This window comes from Arachis hypogaea, chromosome 14 (assembly GCF_003086295.3).
Source record: "Arachis hypogaea cultivar Tifrunner chromosome 14, arahy.Tifrunner.gnm2.J5K5, whole genome shotgun sequence".
Taxonomy (NCBI): Eukaryota; Viridiplantae; Streptophyta; class Magnoliopsida; order Fabales; family Fabaceae; genus Arachis; species Arachis hypogaea.
Genome location: NC_092049.1, coordinates 142,279,005 through 142,291,090, shown reverse-complemented (window position 1 = coordinate 142,291,090; position 12,086 = coordinate 142,279,005). Strand labels below are relative to the sequence as shown.

The window sequence follows — 12,086 nt, the reverse complement described above, 5'->3', positions numbered from 1 at the left end:
AAATCTTTTTTAAATCGTATTTAAAGAAATTTTTTGGTTCGAACCAAAAAAATAATGTCACTCGATTATTATCAAATCAATTGTAATGTTTTTTTGTCCGTAAAAGTTTTATCAAAACACATTCTACTCCTAATAAATCATGAACTAGATGAAAATCATTTTCAACGAGTATAAGAAGTGATCCTATTCTTTTTTCAGGTCCGCTTAGATTCATGTGCATTATTGGAATCTATATTATTAATAAGTCGTTAATTATTTGTCTTTTATTATTTCCTCTTACCTTTTCATGTATAATCTGAAGTAATTTTATTTCTAAGAGCAATACAAGAGAATTCGTACACTTTTTTTTTTATATAAGCGATCATATAGAGCTAGATGATGATGGACAATCATATACATACAAGATATGAAATATATACTATTATTTTAGGGTAATAAGCACATCAACATCCGATCCTTATTACTATTCAATGCATAAAATAATTAACAATATATAATGACGTGTTGCGAGTTAGAAATAATAATTTAATTTGTAGTACTATTATTACTTTAAGAAATATGTATAATGAGATATACTAGTAACATAATAAATAAAAAAGAAGAAGAAAAGTATGAGAGAAAAGGAAATTGTAGGTGTAAGTTAAATTATCAAAAAGAGAGCAGTTACTAATTATATACGACTAATAAATTTTTTTAATTTTTTGTCAATATTTGATCAATTTTAAATATTAAAAATTAAATTGAAAGCTTAATTCCTATATTCTAATCAAATAAAAAATTAGCATAATTAATAAAAAATTAATTAATATTAATAAAAAATATTGAGCTATTAACATTTTTTATTGTGCATAATTAGCATACAATATACTTTTAGAGATGTTACTAGCTAGATAGATACATTTTTAATTACACTTAATAAAATATAAGTTCTATTTTATTTAAATGAAAATAAATTGATATTAAATATTATAAAGATTAGATTTAAACAATAATATATTATTGTGTAATTAAGATATATAATCATTCATCTGTTTTAGCTTAATTAACATTTTTGTATTAGTGAATTCATCACGATATAGTATTAAAACTTTAACAATTTGAAAATTTAGAACTATTAAATGATAGTCTTTATTTGTTAGTTTAAATTTTTTAAATGAGTGAATTTCATTATACAATGTGCAAACAGGCATGGAGCATGATATTGAGAGGACATTCTTTAATTTCATTCAACCGGATCTCCATGCCTTTATTCAAAGAGTATTTGTAAATTTAATTTATTTATTAATTGCTGTCGGTTTGATTTTTGGTTGTTTAATGATAAAAGTTTAGAGAGTAGTTCCTATTTGGTTTGGTTGTGGTTGGTTGCAATTGAAGCAGAATCTTCAAGTTCTGCATGCATGGTTAATTTAGGCTATATGACTTGTTTAGGTGTAATATTTTAAGATTATTTGGACCATACATATTTCATATAGATATGTTTAGAGTTCAATTTTAATGTATGTAATACATATATGTTCGTTTGAAAAACTATAAATAGTTATTATTGTTAATGTTATATAATTGATTCAGATTGTTGCTCTTAGTAATAACAGTTGTTTTTGTTTTTCACTTTTTTATTTATGATACTTTTAAGAATTTTTTTTACTAGTATTTATTTGTTGTGTGTCATTTTCATAACATCTAAATTATTGATAATAATTAAAAATCTTTTAAACATCTTATCGATGGTTAATCCTTCTTTCATAAAAAGATATTTCATATTCCTTTTTAAGCATATTAATCTTTATTTTTTTAACATGTTAGGGTATATTTTTTGAGTAATTTGGAGTTCATCCCAAATTTCTTTTGTTATTTTGTATTTTGACACTTTCTAAAATTCTTCAAAACTAATTGTTTTTGAGTGATTTTTAATTTTAGGATTAAGTAAATCTAAATTAAGGTAAAGTGAGATAATTGGAAATATTGTTTTCTTTTTTTTTTTTTTTTTTGGGTAGATTTTGGGGTCCAACTCAATTAGGAATTAGTTAAACTCTGTTAGATCAGAGTGTGGTTAATTTCCATGCATTTGACCATGTAATAAATTAAACTAACTTGCTTATAAAATTGGGATTTATAATTTATTATGTTAGTTGGATTTGGAAACCAACGTTGTTCATGCCCCTTCATATTATCATGCCCTCGTTCTTCTATTAATATTGAAGAAAACTATCAATTACGTGTTACTAGCTAGAAGAGTAAATAGAAAATTAAATCAGAATGAAAGTAAAGTTATGAGCTAGTCCATCTTTTAATGAGAGTTCACAATTGGATTTGCTACATTAAAAAATAAAAACTACTGCTAATTAATTTGTGCTTCATTCACGTGGAAACATATATAATATAATAATTAATTTGATTCAACAAATTCTTACTTGACCTGTGAATAATGTATGTGATTATTATACCTTTTCAAGTCTTTCATATATGTTTGAAGATATTCCATTATTATATTATGTTCAAAAAAAGTCTAAAATGAAATATCTCTGTACATGACATAACAGGCTAATTAAAGTTATATGCAATATCAATAATGCTTAGTTAGTTAATACGTCGTTGTGTAAGTCGTTATTAATATTGCTACTATTTATTAAATAAAATTGTCCGAGAAAATTAAATATTTTATTTTTCTCTTTTTTTTTTTATTTTAAATATCTATCTAAAATTATATAATATCAATAAACAAACATACTTTTTATGTAATTATTATTCATTCCACACAATTAATTAAATTCCACACAATTAATTAAGAAAAAACAAATAATATAATTTAAAATATCAAACTTTTTTTTTGAAAACAAAGAAACTATTATATTCATTACACTGTAGCTAGTAATAAAAAAAAGGGGACCACTGAAGACACCCATTTTGAAGTCAAATTTCTTGCTATCGTTTTGAAAAGATGCCAAGTCATTAATTCATTTATAACCTATGAAGCTGAGGAAATGAGTATATTATAAGCACCGTTTTTTTATAGATAATATAAAAAGGGGGCGGCTATGGGCTCTCAACTTTCAAGTTTTCAGCATAAATAAACAGAGAATAATTGAAGGCCAAAAGTAACACTAGAATCAAATAATAATAAAAAATAATGCTACGTATACACTAAAATTAATCATCAAATTCAGTCACTAATATAAAATATATATTAAAATATAAATATATATTAAAATTTAATTAAATTATATATATATATTTATATACAAATATATTAGTAACTGATTTTAATATACAAATAATATTTTTAAATAATCAAATACATCAAATAACTAGTTAGCCGTCAAACTTTCTAGATGCAATGATGCGTGCATGTGTTATTTAATTACATATATGTCAAAAATTCGATTCCAGTTATTAATTTCCATGTGCTTAATTAATTATTGCTAACCAAGTCCTTGGATCTCGCATATATATATATAGATAATTTTTTAAAATTCTTAGTACAAGTTGTTGTTATCTCGCATTATTCATCCATATTTATTCCAAAAAAAAACTTATAATTCTTCATTAATATATTTAATAATTCAATATTAAATTAATATATATATTGAAAATATTTACAAAATTCCAAAATCCATGTAGTATATAAATAAGAAAATATTTTCCCAATATCAAAACCTTAGCTTGTAACCCATTACCTACCAAACTCTCTACATCACCCTTGAATTTTTGTTTGACCTTACCCCAATTTCTAAACTTCTCTAATAGTCCAATATTTAATGTAGAATGAATACCTATCCGACCCTGACAATTATCTCGAAAAGACAATGAGACCTCAAGAAAAAAAAAAAACATCCAATCTGACCCTTAATCTTTTTTTTTGGATTGATTAGTCCCTGTGCCAAAAAAATACTATTGACTTTTTTTTTATATAGGAGTCTCATTGTCCTTTTAAGGTAATTGTGAGGGGTTAGATCGGATTTTTTTTTTGTCAAGGACCTCGTTGTCTTTCGAGATAATTGTCGGGGACTGTTTTGGGTTTTAAATTTTTTTTTTTTTTTAGTTTTCCACAGTATCCCCCAACCCGGCAGGTCAAGGACTAATCCGTCGCGATACTGAACTCCATTTAAGGGTTTGCCGCTAGCCAGCAACCCATTGGCCAGCAACAAACCCTTAAATGGAGCTCAGTACCGCGACGGATTAGTCCTTGACCTGCCGGGTTGGGAGATACTGTGGGAAACAAAAAAAAGATACTACCTTACACTAGTTAAAAATGCTATCAATAAATTTTAAAATAAATTGTATTTAGAGACGTTAGCTAGTTTTATTAATAATAATATCATTAGTATTCAAATAAACCAGTTTATTAATGAAGGAAAACTGTAGGAAAAAGCATAATCACGTGCACTGGTCAAACCAACCATAACAGGTCAAACCGTTGATTATTGACTATAATGTATATATTTATGGAGAGAAAGCCAAATCCCTTTAAATCTTATAACGTGTGCATTGCAAAATAATCAAAGCCAAAACAATTTTCACTTCCTTACACATAATAGCTACATTCACTTCTCATTTTTCTCATACAAACTAAACTCCATAACAAAAAAAAATGGAAAATGAGTCTCTATTGTCTAAGCCAACTTATGGTGGCATCAAGAGGTACATGAGGCGGCGGCGCTACCACCGCCTCGACGAAAACGGCGGAACTAAGACGGCGAAGACAGTTTGGTTGACTGGGCCGCCACGGCCGCGGCGGCGTTGGAGGATCAAGGCAATAAGAAGGCTAACATGGGTGGCTATTAGGTCACCATTGAAGATGTGGACAAAGATCAAGAATGCTTACATGAATTTCATGTTGAGTTCCATGAACATTGATAACCCTTTTGGTGAGAAAAGGATTCCAAAGACTCATGCATTGCCAAAGGGTTATTCACGTGAAGAATTTGAAGCTAGGCTCATTTTTGAGATCTCCAAAGCCTTGGTTGCTTCTAATGAACTATACACCAAGTAATTCTTGTCTTATATCTTTTTTTTTTTTAAGAAAATAACATGTCTCTATCTTAATAACGGTTATTTCAAGAAAATTGGTATATCCAAAATTGTGATTCATGTTGTGTGATATACTAATTTTGTCAAATTGATTCCTCGGAAAATGTAGAGGATATAATTAGACTTATTCATATGTTGAGAATTTTATTGATATAGATGTTCATAAGTTGTACAAGAACTCATTTACTTCATTTATTTATGAGTCTCTTTGCTATTCATCTCTCTTCGGGGGTTAAAGAGAAATTATGTATTGTTATAGAGAAGAGAAATATATATATATATGGATACATTTGCAGAATTCAGGTAACCATTTGATCGAATTTCAGCAGAAATCCCACATAAAATTAAATTATAATTGTTAATATAATGTTAAAAAGAAAATAAAAATGCTACTTAAGGTATGAGAAATTCAGAGTTGGGCAGACACTCAAGTCTCAACGCCCTATAACATTATAATTAGAAAAAGTGATATGTTAACAATATTAATCTTAATATATGTTAGCAATGTTAAATAAAAAGTCAAAATTTTGAAGTCAATGCTTCGAAACATGATTGTATATATATATGTTTGGTAGATATCTTAATCTTAAGAGAAAAGGACAAACAGATTCTTGATATTTTAATTCGCAGACATTTTAAGTTTTCGAAGATTTGAAAATACATTTATGTTCAGATTTTGAAAAGATCAATAACTTAAATGTATTTTTAAATTCTCAGAAACTTAAATGTCCACGGACCAAAAAGTCACGGTTCGATTTGCCCTTTTCTCTAATCTTAATATATAAGAGATGCCATCCAAGTCAATAAAACTTTAGGCTGATAGAGGCTTCTTGTCAACAATCCACATATTATGGATTTTCAAGAAACAGCTTTGATTTTCAACTAAAACAGCTATATTTTTCTCATAATAAACACTGTTACAAGAAAGTGTAAATGTGCTTGGTCAATGTATATGTATTGAACAAGATTATAAGCAATTAAGCATCGAGCAAAACACTTTAAGACCCCAACCTGAATTTACTCCAAAACGCTCAAAAGGTAATCTATCTGCACAGGTCTATGACTTCCTCTTTTTCTTTCACTTGAAAGACTATGTTCTTTTCTACTAACTTCACTAAGTACTAAGTAGTGTTAATGTGTTATGATACCTTCCATAAATCATTGCAAATGAACCTCTCTAGTCCTTGTCTTGCCAAGAAAAACTTTCTCTTAGCTTCAATATATATTGAAATAGATTTTGCATATACACAATATGGGCAGAAAAAGTCCCCTTCTGCATCAAAATGAGGAGATGTTGACAGACAGCTTGCATGAATCATGGTTGAACAAGTGGTTGTTCTACAAACCAGCAATTTACCATCTTTTTTGCACCTCATACAACCATTGGTTTCTTTCAGACTAGAACTTTCTGAGATATCATTATCAGATCCCATTGTTTCATCACTTGATACCTCTATCACACAACCATTAACAGTATGTTCCACAGCTTTGTCATCAGTAGCATTTGGTTCTCTCACTTGAGGAACTTCCGTTCTTTTAGACTTTGACTCGCTAATTACATTTGGAACTTCATGAGCAGTATCATTTTCATTTCCATGAAGGATTCCAGTTGCAGGCAAAGCTTTCGTTGGAATAGGTTCATCTTCCTGTTCCAGATTGCATTCATCTCCAGATTTATGCTGAAGAGTCATTGTAGCACTAAAGGGAATTTGTGGCTCATGATGAAGGACCTCATTGTGGCTTCTGGAGTCTAATTGCTTGGAAGCAAACCACCTATCATACCTACCCACTCCATGAGAGATTGGCTTCTCTTTGTTGGACTCAACATTTAAAGATTCATTATGTCTAATCTTCTTTGCACTTCCTTGGCAAACATGCCATTCACTGATATCAACTTGCTTTCCTTGTTGGCATTCTGTCATATGCTCATTACCATTAACTGACTCAACCTGGTTCCTCTTGCAACGTTTAATCTTTTCAAGTAACTCTTTCCATTGTTTAGTCACTTTTTCTAACATTGTAGATATTGAGTTCTCTTTTACTTCCTTGTCTGCATGATAAGTGCTGTTCCCATTATCTTTTTTCGAAAGATCACGATGTGCATTGTCATTGAGATGCACTTGACAACCCCCATTCTGAGGTTGCAATCGCCCAGTTTCTCTTAAACAATCAGCATTTGGATGAGTACCATCAAGGATTGATTCTTTCAGCTATTTAACACGGCAAAGGAGACAACAACCAAGAAGAATCGTTAAAATGCATTAAATTCATCAAGAATACATTCTTGTGTTCCTAAGAGAATAAGTAACTTGAATCACCTGCACTAAGTCACATTTGAGAACAGCTCTTTTATGCAAAATAAACTGGGAAACATCCCATTTCAAAAGCTTAACTCGATCTTTTATTAGATTTGATACTGGTACCTGATATATTTTCCCAACAAAAAAAAGGCCAAACAAATTATGTATCTAAAGTAGCAGAATAATAAACCTATCATCAGAAAACATATCCAAGAAAAAAAAAATGAAACTGAGTAACCAAATATTTTAACCTCGCCCACTATCTGTCGAAGGACATCTTCACAAGTTGTCGAAAAAGCAAACCGAACTCTCGAATCCAGGCTAGTTGCAGCAGCATCATCACAATCAACTCTATGAGCCGAATCAGGATCAAACATTGCCTCCAAACATCTCAGGGAAATCAATTCCCTTGTCTTTTCACAGAAACCATCTTCCGCAACAAGGGCTACATCAACCAAACCTGGCAAGAAGTAAAAGGAAAGAAACCGAATCACGGAAATTAAATCTGGTTGCTTCATTCGTTATAATCAAAATAAAAACATCTTTTCATTTTGTTTCCAACTTCCATTTTCATTATTGTATTGGCAAAACTTTAAAAGCAGTGTACACAACAACAATAAAAACAGTGTCATTTCAATTACATCACCGTCATGCCGAAGAAACATATCAAGTGAAAACCTAGAAAAAAAAATTAAGCTTAAAATATCTACACATACTCTGTAAAGTAGTCACGTCCATTTCCTTGCAGCTTGCAACATGTTGAATGGACCAAAGCCATGGAAGTGAAGCGACAGATTCAGAATCGCAACGATTATCCAAGCGTAACCAAGCCATTTCAAACTGCAGAAGAAAAAAAAAAGAAACCCTAACGCAACAGAAACATAATTTTTAAGGAAGCACAATTTCGAATGAAGTTCAGAGTTCCGAGCCCTAGAAGAAGCTATGAAAGCAAGAGTTTGGTGAGAGAGAAAATGGTACCTGGAAATGAAGAAATGTGGAAAGCGTGCGGTGGAACTGTTGGTTGCAATGTTAAGAAGAAGCAGAAGAAGAATTTTGGCGCCAGTTTCTCCCACTCACTCCATCGATGATTGCTTTGCTTCCTTCTTCAGCAATGCTTTCCAATTTGAATTTCGAAGATAACATTCGAGTGTTTCTTCTTCTTCTTTTTTTTTTTTTAACTCTTGATGGGCTTCTTAAAGAGAAAGGGCCCATGAGTCGTGAAACAGAAGGCCCAATTTATTATTCGATCCGTGCAGGCCTTATGGCCCAATAAAAAAGGAATCATTTTTGAAGATAAGACCGACAAAACAAGAAGGGCACAGCTTTCTAGCAATAAAGAAATGGTAAAGATATCACACAAGTGGCAGGCAGCTATTATTTGGTCCCTACTCCCTAGGCCACTATTATGAATGGTTCATAATTCTTTAATACAATTTCCACCAACTTTAGTCCTTTGTGGTGTGATATTTTTTCCTAAATACATAATAAAATTATAAAGAATCTATATATTTTTTATTTTTTACTTAAGTATTATTGAGGGGACCAAGGTGGAGTGGCTAACTATGGTCTTTAGGGTTTATAAAATAGGAGCAAGTGAAGAGAGGTTAGTTGTGAAGTGAAACCAAGCAAGAATTGAGGGAGGTGGGAATGGGAGATTGGAGCTAGCAGAAGTTGTAGGAGTGGGTTGGTTGGGAAGAAATCAAAACCTTATAATATGTATATGTTATGGTTTTTATTTTTTCCCAATTCCACCCATTCCTATTATTTCTATTGGTTCCTCCCTTTCCTTTCTTCTCTACATCACATCTCTGACTACAGCTAACTTCACCACTTTAATAGAGTACTTTGATTTGATTTGATTTGATTCCCCCTTTGTGTTCATCAACATTATTATTACAAAAATATGTCTAGATTTTCATTTTCTAACTTCAAGCCCTTAAGATTCTGTGTCTGTTTTGTATTTTGCTATTTTTATTATTTTCTCAAAGGAAGCTTTGTTATTAGACCTTCTATTAAAATGTTATGGTGCTAGATATACTATTTATTTGTTGCAAGTTCAAGATCTAAGGCTTGTTTGTTTGGAAGTCTTGGATCTAATTACTGTCTTAAGTGTTTGTTGGTTTCAAGTGGTGTGCAATTTTTTTTATCATGTTTTTTTTTTTTTTATCAAAGATAAGAGACTCGAACCCGTAATTTTTTAATTGAATATGAAAAAACTATGTCATTTGAGCTATAATTCATTCACAATTCTTTTTATCATGTTAGATCTGGGTTTAATTGTTTATTTTATTACAAATTGGTTGATGAATATATAGTGAATTTTTAGCTTAATGATTTATGATTATATGAAATTGTTTTGTTTTTGGTGCAGAGAATTTTGGTACATATATAGCTGGCTTCCTCATCAAGTTTGATGTGCACTACTGCCTTAAAATTATGAACTAAAATCTTCACTATACGGACCTAGATAGCTGAAACAGATCTTGACCTACACGGAATAATATATTTAGAATTTTAGATTTAAAAAAAAATTACATGCACAAAAAAAATAATTATCATATTAATTATTATATATTTATGTATATTTACTTGTATTGTTTTCCATATTTTATAAAAGTTGTTAATTTGATTTTTTTTTTGTATTTTTAAATCAGAATTATTGAATATATTGTGCCTTATAATTTGACTTACAAAATAAAAATATAATTTCTGTTTTTTTTGGACAGGACAGGAAATATAATTTCTGTTTAACAATTAATACTTTAACTAATTAGGATATTGGGCCTAAAAGTTATTCCACATATAAGGTTTCTGTCCGAAGTCCAGGAGACCAAAGATTTTTTTTCTTTGAGAACTTCAGACTTCAGTCCAAACATTTTAACACACCTTTCAAAAGCAATTCATTAAGTGAAAGCTTCAAGTTAAAAACACAAACTAATTCTATACCAAAAACATATTTCACAACCAAAAAAATATAATTAAATCAATTTAAGTTGGTTTAAGTTTAAGTGTTTAATTTACTCATAACAAATGTGGAGTTTTTGAATCTTAGTTTAAATTTATGACAAATTAGTCATTAATCTACTAGAGATAAAAAAAATAATTAAAAATTTTTACTTTTAAGTTTTAATTAATAAAATTGATAATGTTAATTTCAGTTAAAAAAAAAGCATTATAATAGTTAAAAAAAGACACTTTATTATAAAAAAAATTTAGTTAATCAATATTTTTTATTTTTATATTATATTTAAATCAACACTAATGGATACATACTCTTTTTTTTATATTATATTTTTGGTACGTAATCATATATGGGCAAACAAATACGATCATAAGAAAAAAAATCAAAAGAGAGAAAGTGGATTCCAATTGCCAAAGAATTAATACTAGTGGATTAATTTTTTATTTATTAAATATATGTAATTATAATAAATATGAAATTAGTAAAAATGATTGTAATGCATGTTAAGTATTTTGTTTGTCTAATGAATAGTTTTCTATTCAAATTTTAAAAACAGGAACAAAATTTTCGATAGTTAAATGGATTTTTACTAACAAAACTAAAAGGATCCTAAAAAATTATTTGAAATTTTTAAAATATCCTTTAATATGACCTAACTCTAATTTCTTTTTTTTTTATGCCATTACTCTCCCAATTTTAAACTCTACTACTATTTTCATCCCTAACTACCACTATCACCATCACTATCATTGTCATCACTATTTCTACTACCCTCAGGTCGGTTCCAACCTTCATCTATTAGTTTGAAACTTCACTCCATCAAGAAACACTCAGTTTAGCCAACTTAAGCACATGCCAGAGTTTGAATTCATAAAATCTAGAGACCAGAGTTAGAGTTCACAACCTCAATTGGTGTAACAATGGTGGAGATATCCCATTTTTCATTAAACACAGTGTCCGCAGAAGAAGAAGCTCCGCAGTCTCAGATGCAGGAATCTATTCCCGACCATAAAATCATACGAACAACCAAACCCAACTTCAAGCGCCTCGTCCTCAACCTCACAGTTCTCTTCTCATTCATGCTAGGTTTTTTGTTCTTATGAAAAATCCATCAAAATCTACCGCACTCCACTCCCCTTCGACCGAATCGAAATCTTCTCATTGCAATTGGAGTCCAATCCCTTACTTCCCCTGCTGATTTCGAGTCATATTCGTCGGCGTCAAGACTTGTCGGATCCTGGCAACGAATATGGGAGTCAACAGCGAAGCGGCAGAGAGAACCCCGGCGCGGTAGAGAGGGCAGTTTGTGTGGTAACGAAGCCAATCATCGATGCAATCAACATGGAAGGTTTGTGAGTAAAGAGGCAAAGTTCGAACGTAATCATCGTCTTCGAATTCGAAGCAGCAAATGGCACAGTCGCGACGTGAAGATGAACAGCAAGAAGTGTCGTTGAGTTCGCTGGTGTATAGGGCAGCTTAAAGGGAGAAAGGAATAGTTTTGATGGTGATGACGTTAGTAGTGGTGGTGGTTGGAGACGAGAGTAGTGGTGAGGAAGAATTTGAGTGAAAATGATAGTATGGAGTAAAAAGAGATATTAGAGTTAGGTTATATTGGAGAGTATTTTAGGAATTTCAAATATTTTTTTAGGGTTCCGATAATTTTGTTAGCAAAAGTCCATCTTTCATGAATAAAAAAGATAATTTTACTTATTCGTAAATAGATTTATCAATATTCTAAACTTTCATGGATAAAAATAATAGTTTACTCATAATAATATCTTTTACGTTAACAAGGT

General features: G+C 30.2%; 2 protein-coding genes and 1 long non-coding RNA gene across 4 annotated transcripts; 2 read left to right on the top strand and 1 right to left on the bottom strand.

The window, feature by feature from the left end:
- Positions 1 to 4,588: 4,588 nt before the first annotated feature.
- Positions 4,589 to 4,990, top strand: LOC112798208 (uncharacterized). Its single transcript, XM_025841425.3, has one exon. The coding sequence runs from the start codon at positions 4,589 to 4,591 to the stop codon at positions 4,988 to 4,990; it is 402 nt and encodes a 133-aa protein (XP_025697210.1).
- A 908-nt stretch (positions 4,991 to 5,898) lies between these two features.
- On the bottom strand, positions 5,899 to 8,648 carry LOC112798207 (uncharacterized). Of its 2 annotated transcripts, XM_025841423.3 has the most exons (5): positions 8,307 to 8,648; positions 8,045 to 8,168; positions 7,580 to 7,788; positions 7,347 to 7,451; positions 5,899 to 7,238 (listed from the first exon to the last, which is right to left on the bottom strand). In XM_025841423.3, the coding sequence occupies exons 2-5, from the start codon at positions 8,160 to 8,162 to the stop codon at positions 6,168 to 6,170; spliced, it is 1,503 nt and encodes a 500-aa protein (XP_025697208.1). In that variant the 5' UTR covers positions 8,163 to 8,168; positions 8,307 to 8,648; the 3' UTR covers positions 5,899 to 6,167. The 2 variants fall into 2 exon arrangements, with proteins under 2 accessions (XP_025697208.1, XP_025697209.1); XM_025841424.3 differs by lacking the exon at positions 8,307 to 8,648 and having other exon boundaries at positions 8,045 to 8,295.
- A 228-nt stretch (positions 8,649 to 8,876) lies between these two features.
- On the top strand, positions 8,877 to 12,008 carry LOC112798209 (uncharacterized). Its single transcript, XR_011871672.1, has 2 exons — positions 8,877 to 9,168; positions 9,700 to 12,008. It is a non-coding gene; the product is annotated as an uncharacterized lncRNA (long non-coding RNA).
- Positions 12,009 to 12,086: the final 78 nt, after the last annotated feature.

Coding starts and splice junctions, on each gene's coding strand:
- LOC112798208 (XM_025841425.3), top strand. CDS start 4,589: ATGGAAAATGAGTCTCTATTGTCTAAGCCAACTTATGGTGGCATCAAG.
- LOC112798207 (XM_025841423.3), bottom strand. CDS start 8,162: ATGGCTTGGTTACGCTTGGATAATCGTTGCGATTCTGAATCTGTCGCT. Junction 7,452..7,579: donor TTCGACAGATAGTGGGCGAG/GTTAAAATATTT, acceptor AAAATATATCAG/GTACCAGTATCAAATCTAAT. Junction 7,239..7,346: donor TCAAATGTGACTTAGTGCAG/GTGATTCAAGTT, acceptor CGTGTTAAATAG/CTGAAAGAATCAATCCTTGA.